Below are 16,357 nucleotides of genomic sequence, written 5' to 3'. Positions count from 1 at the left end.
GAATCCAGCTGCAATGCAGGAGACCCCCGTTTGATTCCTGAGTCAGGAATATACGCTGGAGAAAGGATAGGCTACCCTCTCCAGTATTCTTGGGCTTTCTTTGTGGCTCAGCTGGTAAAGAATCTGTCTGCAATGCAGGAGACCTGGGTTTGATCCCTGAGTTGGAAAGATCCCCTGGAGAAGGGAAAGGGTACTCACTCCAGTATTCTGCCCTGGAGACTTCCATGGACTGTAGAGTTCTGCTGCTGCTAAGTCACTTCAGTCATGTCCGACCCTGTGTGACCCCAAAGACAGCAGCCCACCAGGCTCCTCTGTCCCTGGGATTCTCCAGTCAAGAATACTGGAGTGGGTTGCCATTTCCTTCTCCAATGCATGCATGCATGCTAAGTCACTTCAGTTGTGTCTGACTCTGTGCGACCCCATTGATAGCAGCCCACCAGGCTCCTCTGTCCACGGGATACTCTAGGCCAGAATACTGGAGTGGGTTGCCATTTCCTTCTCCAACTATATAGTTCATGGGGACTCAAAGAGTCAGACACGACTGAGCGACTTTCACTTGTGTAGTTGGATCCAAGTCTGTCTCATGGGTTGTTCCTTCTTTTTGATGGCAGGAGTAGAAAACAACTATCAAGGTTTGGTGAAGGACGCTTTAAGTTTTGTATTTATTTTTCTCCTCTTCTTACAGGGAAGAAGAAGAACGTTTGAGAAATAAAATTCGAGCTGATCACGAGAAGGCTCTAGAAGAAGCAAAAGAAAAATTAAAAAAGTCAAGAGAGGAAATCCGAGCAGAAATACAGACAGAGAAAAATAAGGTAGTCCAAGAAATGAAGATAAGAGAGAAAAAGCCACTGCCAGCAGTTCCTATACCAAACCTTATAGGAACACATGGTGGAGACCCAGAAGATAATGATCTAAGAGAGAAAAGGGAAAAAATTAAAGAGGTAATAAGCTGAGATTTGTAATATGGGGTGGTTAGGGATATAGGTATGCATTTGACTGGGTGTAAGTTTATCTGTCTATCTGTATTTATGCCATCTGTGGTACAAACTTTGTCATACTTTGATCAAATTGTTTGTTTTGAGGTCAGAATTGTAGTTCAGTTTGAAAGATGGCATCAAGTGCTAAAACTCTCTCTTAATATCATTCATAACATAATTATAGGATACTTACAATTTTTGATATGATGTTGTTTGGACAGTTATGCTGCTTATCTTGTGTTCAGAGAACTTTTGATACTTAATATTTTATAAATAATGTAGAATAGACCCATAAACAGTTTATCATTTAATAAGAAATTTCATAAGTATCCGTTTTCCAGGACCTGTGCTGGTTACTAGTTTCTGAAAAGTTAGCAAGTTTCTAAAGAGCTAGCTTTATATGTACCATCTTCCAATGAACCTGTCGTGGTACCACTTACCCATGCTGCAGATTAGGAACACATCTTTCCAAAGAGTCTCAGTGGATTGAATGGGGAAGGATTGATTTCAACATTTTTGAAATTTGTTTGGTCTCAGGAGTCTTTCAGTTTTGTTATTCTAGGGGTTCTTTGGAGATAAAATACCAGAATGAGAAAAAAATCTAGTGAATGTTTTAGCAGAACTTTGTTAATTAGAAATCCTGCTAATGCTGGGTAGAGTTTTAGTTTTACTGTTGTGAAGAAACAGATTTTGAATTGATTATTTATCATAACATAAGACAATAAGTTTAGTTCAAATAGATATCTATTAGGATATATTCTAGTAATGAATATGGAAGATTTGCAGGTATTTTAAGCATTCCTTTATGAATTAGTATAAGATATGTACTTTGATTTTGCCTTACTCTGGATTCTATGTTTTGTGCTCAGGGTGCTTGTGGCATCTTGGGGCAGTGTTGAGGAAACTTTGATAATTTTTTTTTAATGCCATGAGAATTTATTGAAATACTTTCTGATGTACATAATAATTCACATAGATAATACTGTGTGTTTCAGTTCAATTCAGTCGCTCAGTCGTGTCCGACTCTTTGCAACCCCATGGACTGCAGCATGTCAGGATTCCCTGGGGACCCAGTACCACTCACAGGTTCAGTGATTCACTGAGCGTATTCACAGAACTTAGCAAACTGTTGTATTTATGGTTTATTCATTGAAATCATACAGGTTAAAATAAATAGAAAAGGCATATAGGACAAAGTCCAGTAGAGACCAGGCAAAAGCTTCTCATTGTCTTCTCACAGTGGAGTGATATGGACAGTGCTTAATTCTCCCAGAAATGATGTGTGGCAGTGTGTGTGATGTATTACCAACCAGAGAAGTAAACCTGAGCCTTGGTGTCCAGGTTTTTGGTTTTTTTAATAATCATTTTTTTATTCAGTTCAGTCACTTAGTTGTGTCTGACTCTTTTTGACCCCATGGATTGCAGCATGCCAGGCTTCCCTGTCCATCACCAACTCCTGAAGCTTGCTCAAGCTCATGCCCATCGAGTCAGTGATGTCATCCAGCCATCTCATCCTCTGTCATCCCCTTCTCTTTCTGCCTTCAATCTTTCCCAGCGTCAGGGTCTTTTCCAGTGAGTCAGTTCTTCGCATCAGGTGGCCAAAGTATTGGAGTTTCAGCTTCATTCTCAGTCCCTCAAATAAATACTCAGGACTGATTTCCTTGAGGACTGATTATTTGATCTCCTTGCAGTCCAAGGGACTCTCTGAAAGAGAGTCTTCTCCAGCACCAGAGTTCAAGAGCATCAATTCTTTGGTGCTCAGCTTTCTTTATAGTCCAACTCTCATATCCATACATGACTACTGGAAAAAACATAGCTTTGACTAGATGGACCTTTGTTGGCTAAGTAATGTCTCTGCTCATTAATATGCAGTCTAGGTTGGTGATAACTTGTCTTCAGGGAGCGAGCGTCTTTTAATTTCATGGCTGCAGTCACCATCTGCAGTGATTCTGGAGCCCTGTCACTGAAAAATAAAACCTGTCACTGTTTCCATTGTTTCCCCATCTATTAGCCATGATGTGCTGGGACCGTATGCCATGATCTTCATTTTTTGAATGATGAGTTTTAAGCCAGCTTTTTCACTCTTCTCTTTCACTTTCATCAAGAGGCTCTTCAGTTCTTCTTCACTTCCTGCCATAAGGGTCGTGTCATCTGCATATCTGAGGTTATTGATATTTCTCCCAGCAATCTTGATTCCAGTGTTTCTTCCAGCCCAGAGTTTCTCATGATGTACTCTGCATGTAAGTTAAATAAGCAGGGTGACAATATACAGTCTTGACGTACTCCTTTTCCTATTTGAAACCAGTCTGTTGTTCCATGTCCAGTTCTAACTGTTGCTTCCTGACCTGCATACAGATTACTTAAGAGGCAGGTCAGGTGGTCTGGTATTCCTATCTCTTGAAGAATTTTCCCCAGTTTGTTGTGATCCACACAGTCAAAGGCTTTGGCATAGTCAATAAAGCAGAAGTAGATGTTTTTCTAGAACTCTCTTGCTTCTTTCTATGATCCAGTGGAAATTGGCAGTTTGATCTCTGGTTCCTCTGCATGTTCTAAATCCAGCTTGAACATCAGGATTCACAGTTCACATACCATTGAAGCCTGGCTTGCAGAATTTTGAGCATTACTTTGCTAGCATGTGGGATGAGTGCAGTTGTGTGGTAGTTTGAGCATTCTTTGGCATTGTTCTTCTTTGGGATTGGAATGAAAACTGACCTTTTCCAGTCCTGTGGCTGCTGCTGACTTCCAAATTTGCTGGCATATTGAGTGCAGCACTTTCACAGCATCATCTTTTAGGACTTGAAGTAACTCAACTGGAATTCCGTCACCTCCACTAGCTTTGTTTAGAGTGTTGCTTCCTAAGGCCCACTTGACTTTGCACTCCAGGATGTATGATTCTAGGTGACTGATCACACCATCGTGGTTATCTGGATCATGAAGATCTTTCTGCTTCTGTTAGGTCCATACCATTTCTGTCCTTTATTGAGCCCATCTTTGCATGAAATGTTCCCTTGGTATCTCTAATTCTCTTGAAGAGATCTGTAGTCTTTCCCATTCTATTGTTTTCCTCTATTTATTTGCATTGATCATGGAGGAAGGCTTTCTTATCTCTCTTAGCTAATTTTTGGAACTCTGCATTCAGATGGGTATATCTTTCCTTTTCTCCTTTGCCTTTAGCTTCTCTTCTTTTCTCAGATCTTTTAAGGCCTCCTCAGAAAACCATTTTGCCTTTTTGCATTTCTTTTTCTTGGGGATGGTCTTGATCACTGCTTCCTGTACAAGGTCATGAACCTCTGTCCATAGTTCTTCAGGCACTCTTATCAGTTCTAATCCCTTGAATCTATTTGTCACTTCTCCTGTATAATCATAAGGGATTTTGTTTAAGTCATACCCGAATGATCTAGTAATTTTCCCTACTTTTTTCACTTTAAGTCTTGAATTTTACAGTAAGGAGATCATGATCTGAGCTATAGTCACCTCTGGTGTTTTTTTTTTGCTGACTGTGTAGAGCTTCTCCATCTTCAGCTGCAGAGAATATATTTAATGTGATTTTGGTCTTGGCCACCTCGTGGTGTCCATGTGTAGAGTAGTCTCTTGTGTTTTTGGAGGAGGATGTTTGCTATGATCAGTGCATTCTTTTGGCAAAACTCTGTTTGCCTTTGCCCTGCTTCATTTTGTACTCCAAGGCCAAATTTTCCCGTTACTCCAGGTATCTCTTGACTTCCTACTTTTGCATTCCAGTCCGCTGTGATGAAAAGGACATCTTTTCCGGATGTTAGTTCTAAAAGGTCTTGTATGTGATCATAGAGCTGTTCTGCTTTAGCTTCTTTGGCATTAGTGGTTGGGTCATAGGCTTGGATTACTATGATATTGAATGATTTGCCTTGGAAACGAACAGAGATCATTCTTTTCATATTTGAGATTGTACCCAGTACTGCATTTCAGACTCTTGACTGTTAGGGCTACTCCATTGCTTTTAAGGGATTCTTGCCCACAGTAGTAGATATAATGATCATCTGAATTTAATTTGCCCATTCTGGTCCATTTTAGTTCACTGATTCCTAAAATGTCGGTGCTCACTCTTGCCATCTCCTGTTGGACCACTTCCAGTTTACCTTGATTCCTGGACTGCATTCCAGGTTTCAATGGAATATTGTTCTTTACAGCATCAGACTTAACTTCCATCACCAGTCACATCCACTACTGGGCATTGTTTTTGCTCTTACTTTGTCTCTTCATTCTTTCTGGAGTTATTTCTCACTTTTTTCTAGTTGCATATTGAGCACCTATCAGTCTGGGGAGTTCACCTTTCAGTGTCATTTCTTTTTGCATTTTCATACTGTTCATGGGGTTCTCAAGGCAAGAATACTGAAGTGGTTTTCCATTCCCTTCTCCAGTGGACCATGTTTTGTCAGAACTCTTCACCATGACTTGTCTGTGTTGGGTGGCCCTACGTGGCATGGCTTATAGTTTCATTGAGTTAGACAAGGCTGTGATCCATGTGATCAGTTTGGTTAGTTTTCTGTGATTGTGGTTTTCATTCTCTCTGCCCTCTGATGGATAAGGACAAGAGACTTATGGAAGCTTCTTGATGGGAGAGATTGACTAGGGGTGAAATTGCGTCTGATTGGTGGGGCCTTGCTCAGTAAATGTTTAATCCAATTTCCTGTTGATGGCCCGGGCTCTGTTCCCTCCCTTTTGTTTGGCCTGAGATGAAACTGTGGTAGAGGTAATGATGGTAATGGTGGCCTCCTTCAAAAGGACTTGTGCACACATTGTTGTATTCAGTGTCTCTGACCCCATAGCAGGCCACTGTTGATCCACACATCTGCTGGAGACTGCTGGACACTCACAGGCAAGTTTGCTCCTTGTGGAGACTCTGTTTCTTTGTTTTGGCTCCTGGTCTGCTAAAGGTTTGTTTGTGCCCTCTAAGAGTTTGTTTCCCCAGTCCTGCAGAAATTCTATAATCAAATCCCATTGGCCTCCAAAGTCAGATTTCCTGGGGGTTCTCAGTCCCTTTGCCAGATCCCCAGGTTGGGAAATCTGTTGCTTGTGCTGTGCTTAGTCGCTCAGTTGTGTCCAACTCTTTGTGACCCCATGGACTGTAGCCCACCAGGCGCCTTTGTTCATGGGGATTCTCTTGGTAAGAATACTGGAGTGGGTTGTCATGCCCCTCTCCAGGGGATCTTCCCAACCAGGGATCAAACCCAGGTCTCCCTAATTGAAGGCAGATTCTTTACCATCTGAGCCACCAGGGAAGCCCATGTAGGCTTGGCCCATGTAGTCTTAATTAAGCCCATGTAGTGTTAATTCTCCAATCCCTCCAGAGATCAGGCTGATTCCATGTGGTTCAAGGTCCTCACATAAATCACATTATTAGCATAAACTGTCTGACATGACTCAAGGCTTTAGGTAAACAAAAATGCTCTTAACAGGCAGAATAATAAAGGTTTAGAGGTTATTTTCCAGGAGGCTGGCTTAGGCCAAATCTTTTCTGAAGATGTGCAGGGTTTGGACAACCCAGACCTGCTGAGTGAATCCTTTAGATAACATTGCGTTATCTAGTGTTCTTGTAGATTAACATAAAACTTGTTAAGAATCCCTGTGTAGGGTCCTGTTAAAGATTATGGTTGATGTCTTAACACGGAGAGAAAGTTGAGACCTAACCTGCAGGGGAAGATGCTAATAAGAGGCAAGGTGATGTGCATTACCTGCAGAATATCTGAAAGTTTCAAGAATTAAAGGACTATTTACTTCTGAAGACAGAGGTCTAAAATACAGCTGGAAAAGCATTGTTTGAAAGTTTTAAAAGGAGCTTTTAACCCCTAAATCTCCAATTCTCCTAAGCATCCTGGATACTGTCCTCCCTTTCCCAAAAGAAAACTAAAAGTTTACTTTTGGATGGATGAATTAGAGAAGATCTAGATTTGGGAAATGCCAGGGAGAAGGCAGTGGCACCCCACTCCAGTACTCTTGCCTGGCAAATCCCATGGACAGAGGAGCCTGGTGGGCTGCAGTCCATGGGGTCGCTAAGAGTCGGACACGACTGAGCGACTTCACTTTCACTTTTCACTTTCATGCATTGGAGAAGGAAATGGCAACCCACTCCAGTGTTCTAGCCTGGAGAATCCCAGGGATGGGGGAGGCTGGTGGGCTGCCGTGTATGGGGTCAGAGTCGGACACGACTGAAGTGACTTAGCAGCAGGTATGGTATGGCTGAGGGGAAAGGGCAGAAGTTATTATAAAAAAATGAAGAGTGTTGGAGGTGGAGAACATTAAGTGAAAAATGGATTCTGAATATTGAGACAGCTTTATTCTGCTAGACTTTTAAAATTCTGCTAATCAAATTTATTTTCAGTAAGCAGGAAAATGAAGGATTTTTCTCTGGGGAGACCTGACTATGACTGGCACAAGAGGAGAGAGCTACTCTGTTCTTTAATAAAATGCCACCTGCATTTCACCTGATCTCCCTAAGATGAAATTCAGTCAACAAGTCTGGCCTGTTCATTGATAGCCTTTGATTGTTTTATAAGTGCTTTACTCATATGTGAAGAGCAAACCAAAGACTACCTGACATGTAAAGAAAGTTTGTTACATGAGAGAAATGGAAGAAAAGAATTTAGAGGATACAGAAACAATGCAGGGACCAGAATACATATACCTAAAAAGAATTAACATCTTTAGAGTGCCAAAAAATTAAATTTATAAAATGCAAACTAGTTATAAAAAGGAACATTTACAGAATAAGAAAGAGTTCTTGGAAAATAAAAATGTGATAGTTTTAAAATTCAAGAGAGGAATTGGAAGATAAAATTGAGCATCTTTCTCAGAAGGACAAAGTTCAGTTCAGTTCAGTCGCTCAGTTGTGTCACAAAAGGTTGAGAAAATAAGAAAAATGAAAAGATCAGTCTGCAACATCTAATAAATGATTGATTAGTGGTTTTGAAAAGAGAACATGGAAAATAGAGGGGAAGAATTCAGAGACACAGTTCAAAGGTTCCTACTGAAATTTTAGAAAAGAAAATGAAGTTTCAGAAAATTTTAGAAAAAGTGGCATAACAGATCCTAAAAGTTTATAGAGAAAAAAAATAGTTCCACCCAAAAGATTCGGATTGTGTATAATGGCACATTAGATTCTTCAACAGTAATATTAGAAACTGAAAGAGTGTGGAGCTAAGGCTTAGAAAGAATTATGTATTCAGCCAAATTATGACTCAGATCTGAGGGAAAGATATTTTTAGGCATTTTGTCAGATTGCTACTAGAAAATATGCTTCAGCATAAAAATAGGGATATAAAGTGATTTTGGAAACAGGTGATCTGTCACTAGAGAAAGCAAGGGCACTGTCAGGATTGTGAAAATGGGAATCAGGATGTTGGATGTGGATGTTGGAATGTAGGATGTTGGCTGTGCTTCAGGTAGAGAGAATGAAACTCCCCTTTAGAGTGGGAGGAAAGAGCCTCAGAAAGGATTTATCAGAGAAAAAAGTGAAACTGACAGTTTTCTGATGTGTTTGATTATTTTGAGAGAGGTTTTGAAACTCATTTAATTTGGAAGTAAATTAATAATTTTACTAAAACTACATCAACAATAAACCCCACCAAACTTCAGACCAGTAATTAACAGCACAGAAAACAAAAGTTGAACAAATTAATATGTCAATAGTAATATAAGAAAAAAACTTAACTATATTGAAAGAGTGAGACAGGGAATATAAATGGAAAAGTATGTATAGGGGTGGGTTAATAGTTTATAAGAAAGCTAAATTAACTACAGGGGAATGTAGTAAATAGCTAAAACTTTTTTTTAAATCAAGAAATCGCCTGGTAAACTATACAGTGGTAAATAGAAAAACAGGTGGAAGAGTTTAAGTAATTGGCTTAGGAAAAGGGAAAGTTAAGAAAATGAGGAAAATAGGACAGGCTGTTAGATTTTTTAAAAATTCAACATTATTGAGACATATTTTATGTACCATAAAATGTGTCTATTTTAAGAGTTCAGCTTGATGAGTTTGGACAGTTTTACACACCGGTGTAACAATTGCAGTAGCTGTGAATACATCCATCATCTCGAAATCGTTTGTGTCCCTCTTTAGTCAGTTCACCCGATTCCTTGGCCCCAGGCAACTACTGATCTGCTTTTAGTCATTTAAGATTAGATTTGTCTTTGATAGAGTTTCAATCAAATGGAATCATAAGGATGTGATATTTTATTTCTGGGCTTTTGTTCAGCATGTTTTTGAAATTCGTTCCATGAATCTCAAATGATACAGTATTATTCCACTGTATAGATATACCATGATTTGTTTTACTTATTCACCTATTGACCATTTATTTGTTCAAAATTTGGCCCAGTTTTTGGCTGTTAGGAATAAAATTGCTATGTACATTTGTATATAAGTCTTTGTATGGGCGTGTTTTAGTTTTGATATTTCAGTCTGTGATCTATTGTGAGTTAATTTTTTTTGTTTATTATGTGAAGTAGAGATTATATTTCATTTTTCCTCATAGGGTGGACATTTTAGTGTTCTAACATTATTCTTGAAAGATTATCCTTTTTTGATTGAATTACCTTGACTGTTTTGTTCAAAATTGGTTGACAGAATCAGATGTTATTCTTTCTACTCAATAATCTGTATGCCTGTTCTTAATGAGAATATGACACTGTGTTGATTACTATAACTTTTATAGTAAGTTTTGAAATCAGGTCCTCCAACTTTGTTTTTTTTTAAAATTTGTTTCATCATTCTAAGTCCTTTGCCTTTATAGAATTAACTTTTCTGTGAAAATAAAAGGTTGCTGTAATTTTGATTGAAATTCATCGACAACATTAAAGAAAAAGAAAGCAACACTTGAGTCTTTCATTACCTGAGCATGTTATATCAATCCACTTAGTTCAGTTCAGTTCACTCTCTTAGTTGTGTCCAATTCTTTGCGACCCCATGAACTGCAGCACACCAGGCTTCCTGTCCATCACCAACTCCTGGAACTTACTCAAACTAATGTCCATTGAATCGGAACGCCATCCAACTATCTCATCCTCTGTCATTCCCTTCTCCTCCTGCCATCACTCTTTCCCAACATCAGGGTCTTTTCAGATGAGTCAGTTCTTCAAATCAGGTGGCCAGAGTTTGGAGTTTCAGCTTCAAATGAATATTCAGGACTGATTTCCTTTAGGATGGACTGGTTGAATCTCCTTCCAGTCTGAGGGACTCTAAAGAGTCTTCTCCAACACCACAGTTCAAAAGCATCAATTTTTCGGTACTCAGTTTTCTTTATAGTCCAGCTATCACATCCATACATGACTACTGGAAAAACCATAGCTTTGACTAAATGGACTTTTGTTGGCAAATGTCTCTGCTTTTTAATATGCTGTCTAGGTTGGTCATAGCTTTTCTTACAAGGAGCAAGTATCTTTTAATTTCATGGCTGCAGTCACCATCTACTGTGATTTTGGAGCCCTAAAAAATAAAGTTTCTCACTGTTTCCATTATTTCCCCATCTATTTGCCATGAAGTGATGGGACCAGATGCCATGATCTTAGTTTTCTGAATGTTGAGTTTTAAGCCAGCTTTTTCAGTCTCTTCTTCCACTTTCATCAACAGGCTCTTTAGTTCTTCTTCACTTTCTGCCATAAGGGTGGAATCATCTGCATATCTGAGGTTATTGATATTTCTCCCAGCAATCTTGATTCCAGCTTGTGCTTCTTCCAGCCTGGCATTTTGTATGATGTACTCTGCATATAAGTTAAATAAGCAGAGTGACAGTATATAGCCTTGACATGCTCCTTTTCCTATTTCAAACCAGTCTATTGTTCCATGCCCGGTTCTAACTGTTGCTTCTTGAGCTGCATACAGATTTATCAGGAGGTAGGTCAGGTGGTCTGGTATTCCCATCTCTTGAAGAATTTTCCAGTTTATTGTGATCCACCCAGTCAGCTTTGGTGTAGTCAGTAAAGCAGAAGTAGATGTTTTTCTGGAACTCTTGGGCTTTTTTTGATGATCCAACAAATTTCAGCAATTTGATCTCTGTCTTTTCTAAATCCATCTTGAACATCTGGAAGTTCACAGTTCACATACTGTTGAAGCCTGACTTGGAGAATTTTGAGCATTACTTTGCTAGCATGTGAGATGAGTGCAATTGTGCGGTAGTTTGAACATTCTTTGGCATTGCCTTTCTTTGGGATTGGGATGAACCTTTTCCAGTCCTGTGGCCACTGCTGAGTTTTCCAAGTTTGCTGGCATATTGAGTGCACCACTTTCACAGCATAATCTTTTAGAATTTGAAATAGCTCAATTGGAATTCTATCACCTTCACAAACTTTGTTTGTGGTGATGCTTCCTATGGCTCACTTGACTTCACATTCCAGGATGTCTGGCTCTAGGTGAGTGATCACACCACCGTGATTATCTGGGTCATGAAGATAGTTTTTGGATAGTTCTGCTGTGTATTCTTGCCACCTCTTCTTAATGTCTTCTGCTTCTGTTAAGTCCATACCATTTCTGTTCTTAATGGTGCCCATCTTTGCATGAAAAGTTCCCTTGGTATCTCTGATTTTCTTGAAGAGATCTCTAGTCTTCCGCATTCTATTGTTTTCCTCTGTTTCTTTGCATTAATCATGGAGGAAGGCTTTATTATATCTCCTTGCTATTCTTTGGAACTCTGCATTCAGATGGGTTTATCTTTCCTTTTCTCCTTTTCCTTCAGCTTCTCTTCTTTTCTCAGCTATTTGTAAGGCCTCATAAGACAACCATTTTGCCTTTTTGCATTTCTTTTTCTTGGGGATGGTCTTGATCACTGCTTCCTGTACAATGTCACGAGCCTCTATCTGTAGTTCTACAGGCACTCTGTCTATCAGATCTAATCCTCTGAATCTATTTGTCTCTTTCACTATATTATCATAAGATATTTGATTTAGGTCATACCTGAATGGTCTAGTTTTTTTCCCTTTTTTTCAATTTAAGTCTGAATTTTGCAATAAGAAGTTCATGATCTGAGCCACAGTCAGCTCCCCTGTCTTGTTTTTGCTGACTGTATAGAGCTTCTGCAACTTTGCCTGCAAAGAATATAATCAATCTGATTTTGGTATTGACCATCTGGTGATGTCCATGTGTAGAGTCTTCTCTTGTGTTGTTGGAAGAGGGTGTTTGCTGTGACCAGTGCGTTCAGCTTATCTCTTATTTAGCACCAGAGGATTCATACCGGAGTGAAACCTTATAAATGCAGTGAATGTGGTAGAGCCTTCAGCCAGAATGCACCTCAGAAAACACCAGCGAACTCATATCGGAGAAAAGCCCTACAAATGTACTGAGTGAGAAAGTGTTCAGTGACTGTTCAACAAGTGACCCTTGTTGGTTTTCTTTAATTTTGCTTAGCAGCAGTGTTTTGTAGGTCTTAGTGTATACTTCTTGCACATATTCTATTTCATGTTTTTTGATGTTTTATAGATGTAATTGTTTTCGAATATCCATTTCTGATCATAACTAGCATGTAGAAATGTATTTGATTTTAGTTTGCTGAACCTGAATTTTTTTTTTACTGAAGTCATCTTTCAGTTTTATTGGCTTTTAAAGATTGCTTAGGGTTTTCCTTGTACATAGTCATATGCTTTGTGAATAGAGGTACTTTTTCTGTTTTGATTTTTATGCCTTTTGTTCTTTTTCTTTTTGCACTGGCTAGGACTTTCAGTATATTATTGGAAAGAAGTGGTGAGCATGCATGTATTTGATTTGTTTTCAACCTTAGAAGTAGGGTCTTCTGCCATTACGTATGATGGCTGCTGTAGGGTTTTTTTTGAAGATGCCCTTTAGTAAGTTGAGGATGTTGCCTTGTAGTTTTCTGAGAGGTTTATTTTCTTTTAATCATGACTGGGTATTGAATTTTACAGATGCTTTGTCTACATCTAAAAGATGATTGTATTTTTTTTCCCTTTTATTTGTTGACATGGTGAAATATATTGATGGGTTTTTGAATGTTAAATTCCACTTATATTCCTGACTTAAATTGCACATGGTCATTGTGTAGTATCCTTTTTATGTATTGTTAATTTTTGTTAAGGAATTTTGCATCTTTGTTTTTAAGATATATTGATTTTTAATTTCCTTGTAATATTTTTGCCTAGTTTTCATGTCTTAGTAATGCAGGCTGCAAAAAAAAGTTGAGAAATGTTTTAATGAGTATTACGTTTGATACACCACAAGCTACTATTACATAATTCAACTGATATTTAATTAAATACTCTGCTCTTGTATAGCTTAGTACTCACTGGGTTGTAAGAAACTCAGTTCAAACTAATTGATATAAAAATATTTATTAGTTTAGGGGCTCTAACCCAGGGCTTCAAATTTGGCTCAGTCCAACCCTATAGGTGTTATTGTCAACAGATATGTATATCTCTGTCTGTTTTCTTTTGTTACTTCGTTTCTCCATATTGGGAGAGTTAGCCCCCATCAGCTCCAGGATTATATATTGCAAAGGTCTTGAGACTGCAAAACAAGAGAGTCCTTTGTCTCATGGTATCTATAGCAATATGTGTGAAAGGACTTGATTGTCTTTACTGAATCTCATGTACCCAGTCACTTAGTGTAGGTCAAGGATTGGCAGGCTACAACCTGCTGGCCAAATTCTGCCTGCTTCCTCTTTTTACTAGTCATGCTCATTTGTTTACATATTGTCCAGGGCTGCTTTTTGCTGCAATAGCTGAGTTTAGTGGTTAGCTTATATAACATACAGACTTCAAAGTCTAAAATGCTTACTTTATAGGAAGAGTTTGCTGATCTTTGGTCTAAAGATTAGGGATACTCTAGCCAGGCTGTATTCATTGATTGTGGAATCAGAGCCCATTTTTGACACCTCTGTGATGGTCACAGCGAGGGAAGGGGAGCTGTTTCTGAAAGGATTGGCAGTTCCTAAAAGGAAAGAATGCCAAATAGACACTTTACTCCTTGATAAAAAGCTTCTTCATTACACCTAATTTTTTGTTCTGTTGTGTAGACTTAAGTTAAACATGATTATATATGTTTTCACATTGATACCAATGTTAACAGAATAATATACTAATGTAGGAGATACAGGAGAATGTGTAAGGATATAGTAATAGAATCTTTAAATTGCATGAAATATAAGGATAACAGGCTGTGAAAAATGTAAATTGATGGGTTATAATTTTTCTTTTCTCAGATGATGAAACATGCCTGGGATAATTACAGGATATATGGATGGGGGCATAATGAACTCAGACCTATTGCAAGGAAAGGACACTCCACTAATATATTTGGTAAGGTTACTTTTTACTGTTTTCATTTTCTACCTTCATTTTAAAAATAGGATCTAACTTTTTAGTTACTTTCTAAAACCTGAGTACAGTAGTCCCTGCTTATCTAAGCTTTTGTTTTCTTCCTATTTTATTTACTTATAGTCAATCTCAGTCTGAAAATACTAAATGGAAATTTTCAGAAATAATTCATAAATTTAAATGTTGTGCCTTTTCCAGCCTATGGTATGAACCATCTCTTTGTCCAGTGTATCCTCTTAGTTAGCCATCTGTCTGGGTTATCAGATCAGCTGTGGAGATAGCACAGTGCTTGTGTTCAGGTAGTCCTTATTTTACTTAATAATAGCCCCACAACACAAGAGTAGTGATGCCAGCAATTTGGATTTGCCAAAGAGAAACTGTAAAGTACTTTCTTTAAGTGAAAAGATGAAAGTTCTTCACTTAATAAGGACCGTATGCTGCGGTTAAGATCTCAGATAAGAATAAATATTCTAATCATGAAATTGTGAGGAAGGAAATTTGTGCTAGTTTTAGTATTGTGCTTCAGACTGCACAGGTTATGGCTGTAGTGCAATTAAGTGCTTAGTTAAGATGGAAAAGCCTTTACGTTTGTACAGTAAGATCTTTTAAGGAAGAGAGAGAGACCACATCTACATAATGTTTATTGCAGTAAATTATTATAATTATTCTATTTTATTATTGGTTATTGTCAATCTCATACTGTGCCTAATTTATAAATTAAACTTGATTATACATATGTATGTATAGGAAAAAAACATGTAGAGTTTGGTACTCTCCAGGGTTCCAGGTATCTGGGCACCTTGAGATAAGGGGAGGACTTCTTTATTTCTCATGGGCGTCAGTCCATGGGGTCACAAAAGAGTCAGACACAATTTAAGTGACTAAACAACAGTAACAACTATATTTCTATGGAACTGTAATTTGAAGCAAGGTGTAGTTTTTTGCAAGTTTCACTCAAGATTTAGTTATCACAGATACGTGATAAATTTTGTATTTGCATACAGATGTTTTAGTCATTTATTTGTATTTTGAAGCATTTTCTGCATTGTTTTTCTTTAGTATAAGAAATGTACTTTCCTATTTGTAATTCTTTTTCTTCAACATAGTCCCAATTCTGATACTCACACATTACAGAGGAGGAAAAGGATAGGAAATTCCAGTAGTGTTAGCTATGTATGTTTAAAAAAAAAAAGTAACATGCCCAAGGTGATTCAGTTGGTAAATTGAATAAATGTGCAGTATATTCACAGTTCCAAGGGAGAAATTGACAGTGTGTGTGTGGATGCAGGTTTGGGGAAGAGCTTTTTATTTAACTTGAATTTAATAACTTTCTACCTCACTTGAGTTCAGTTCACTTGTTAAATTTCTCAGTTTAAAAGAGTGTTCACTACTTTAACAACTTTTACTTAACCCAAGAATAAGTCTTAAAAATTACCAAGTTGTTCTTTAGAGTCTTCACATCTTTCTCTCATTATAGGTGCTTCTTGATGTGATGGGTATCTTTTAAATAGCAGTAGGTGAAGGCAAGAAAATACTAATGGAATCAGAAAGCACATTTGTCAGTCACATGCAATGCAGTCATCTTCACTAATTGTAATGCAACACCACAGTAATAACTATTTTTTTATTGTGACTGTGGAAGAATTTTTCCTGTGCAGTGATATCTCATATTTTTTTCAATGCTTGATTGTTTCCTGTCAAAAAAGAAAATGACTAAAAAAGATAATTTCTCCTGGGTTTGAGAGATGTTGGGATGGAGGAATAATGGAAAAAATTTTTCTTTAGCTAATGAAAGACACCAGAGATCTCACATATGACATTTAATTTAGCATCTATCACTTAATGAAGTATAGTTTATTTCCTTAGTAGAGGTTACAGAATTAAGAGTTACTATTGCTTTGTGGAGGCAACAGTGAGACATTAGCGCAGTAGAAGATATTTAATGATTAATTAAAATTAGATCCTCTCTGCAACTAACCATCCATTTGTATTAAACTCAGTGGTAAACTCAGCCCTTTGAAAATGAGTTGGATGTTAATTTTCTGTTTAGTTTTTTAAATCGTATTGCTCAGAACATCTAATATAGTAAG

At 37.9% G+C, this 16,357-nt stretch overlaps 1 protein-coding gene across 1 annotated transcript in view; it reads left to right on the top strand.

Moving 5' to 3' along the window:
- Positions 1–16,357, top strand: part of MAN1A2 (mannosidase alpha class 1A member 2) — a 152,093-nt gene that overhangs the window by 40,487 nt on the left and 95,249 nt on the right. Inside the window, exons 2-3 of the mRNA XM_052637341.1 lie at positions 686–941; positions 14,153–14,249. Coding sequence (XP_052493301.1) covers positions 686–941; positions 14,153–14,249 — 353 coding nt within the window. The remainder of the gene's footprint in view (positions 1–685; positions 942–14,152; positions 14,250–16,357) is intronic.

This window comes from Budorcas taxicolor, chromosome 3 (assembly GCF_023091745.1).
Source record: "Budorcas taxicolor isolate Tak-1 chromosome 3, Takin1.1, whole genome shotgun sequence".
In the NCBI taxonomy this organism is placed as follows: domain Eukaryota; kingdom Metazoa; phylum Chordata; class Mammalia; order Artiodactyla; family Bovidae; genus Budorcas; species Budorcas taxicolor.
This window is presented reverse-complemented; position numbering and strand designations above follow the sequence as displayed.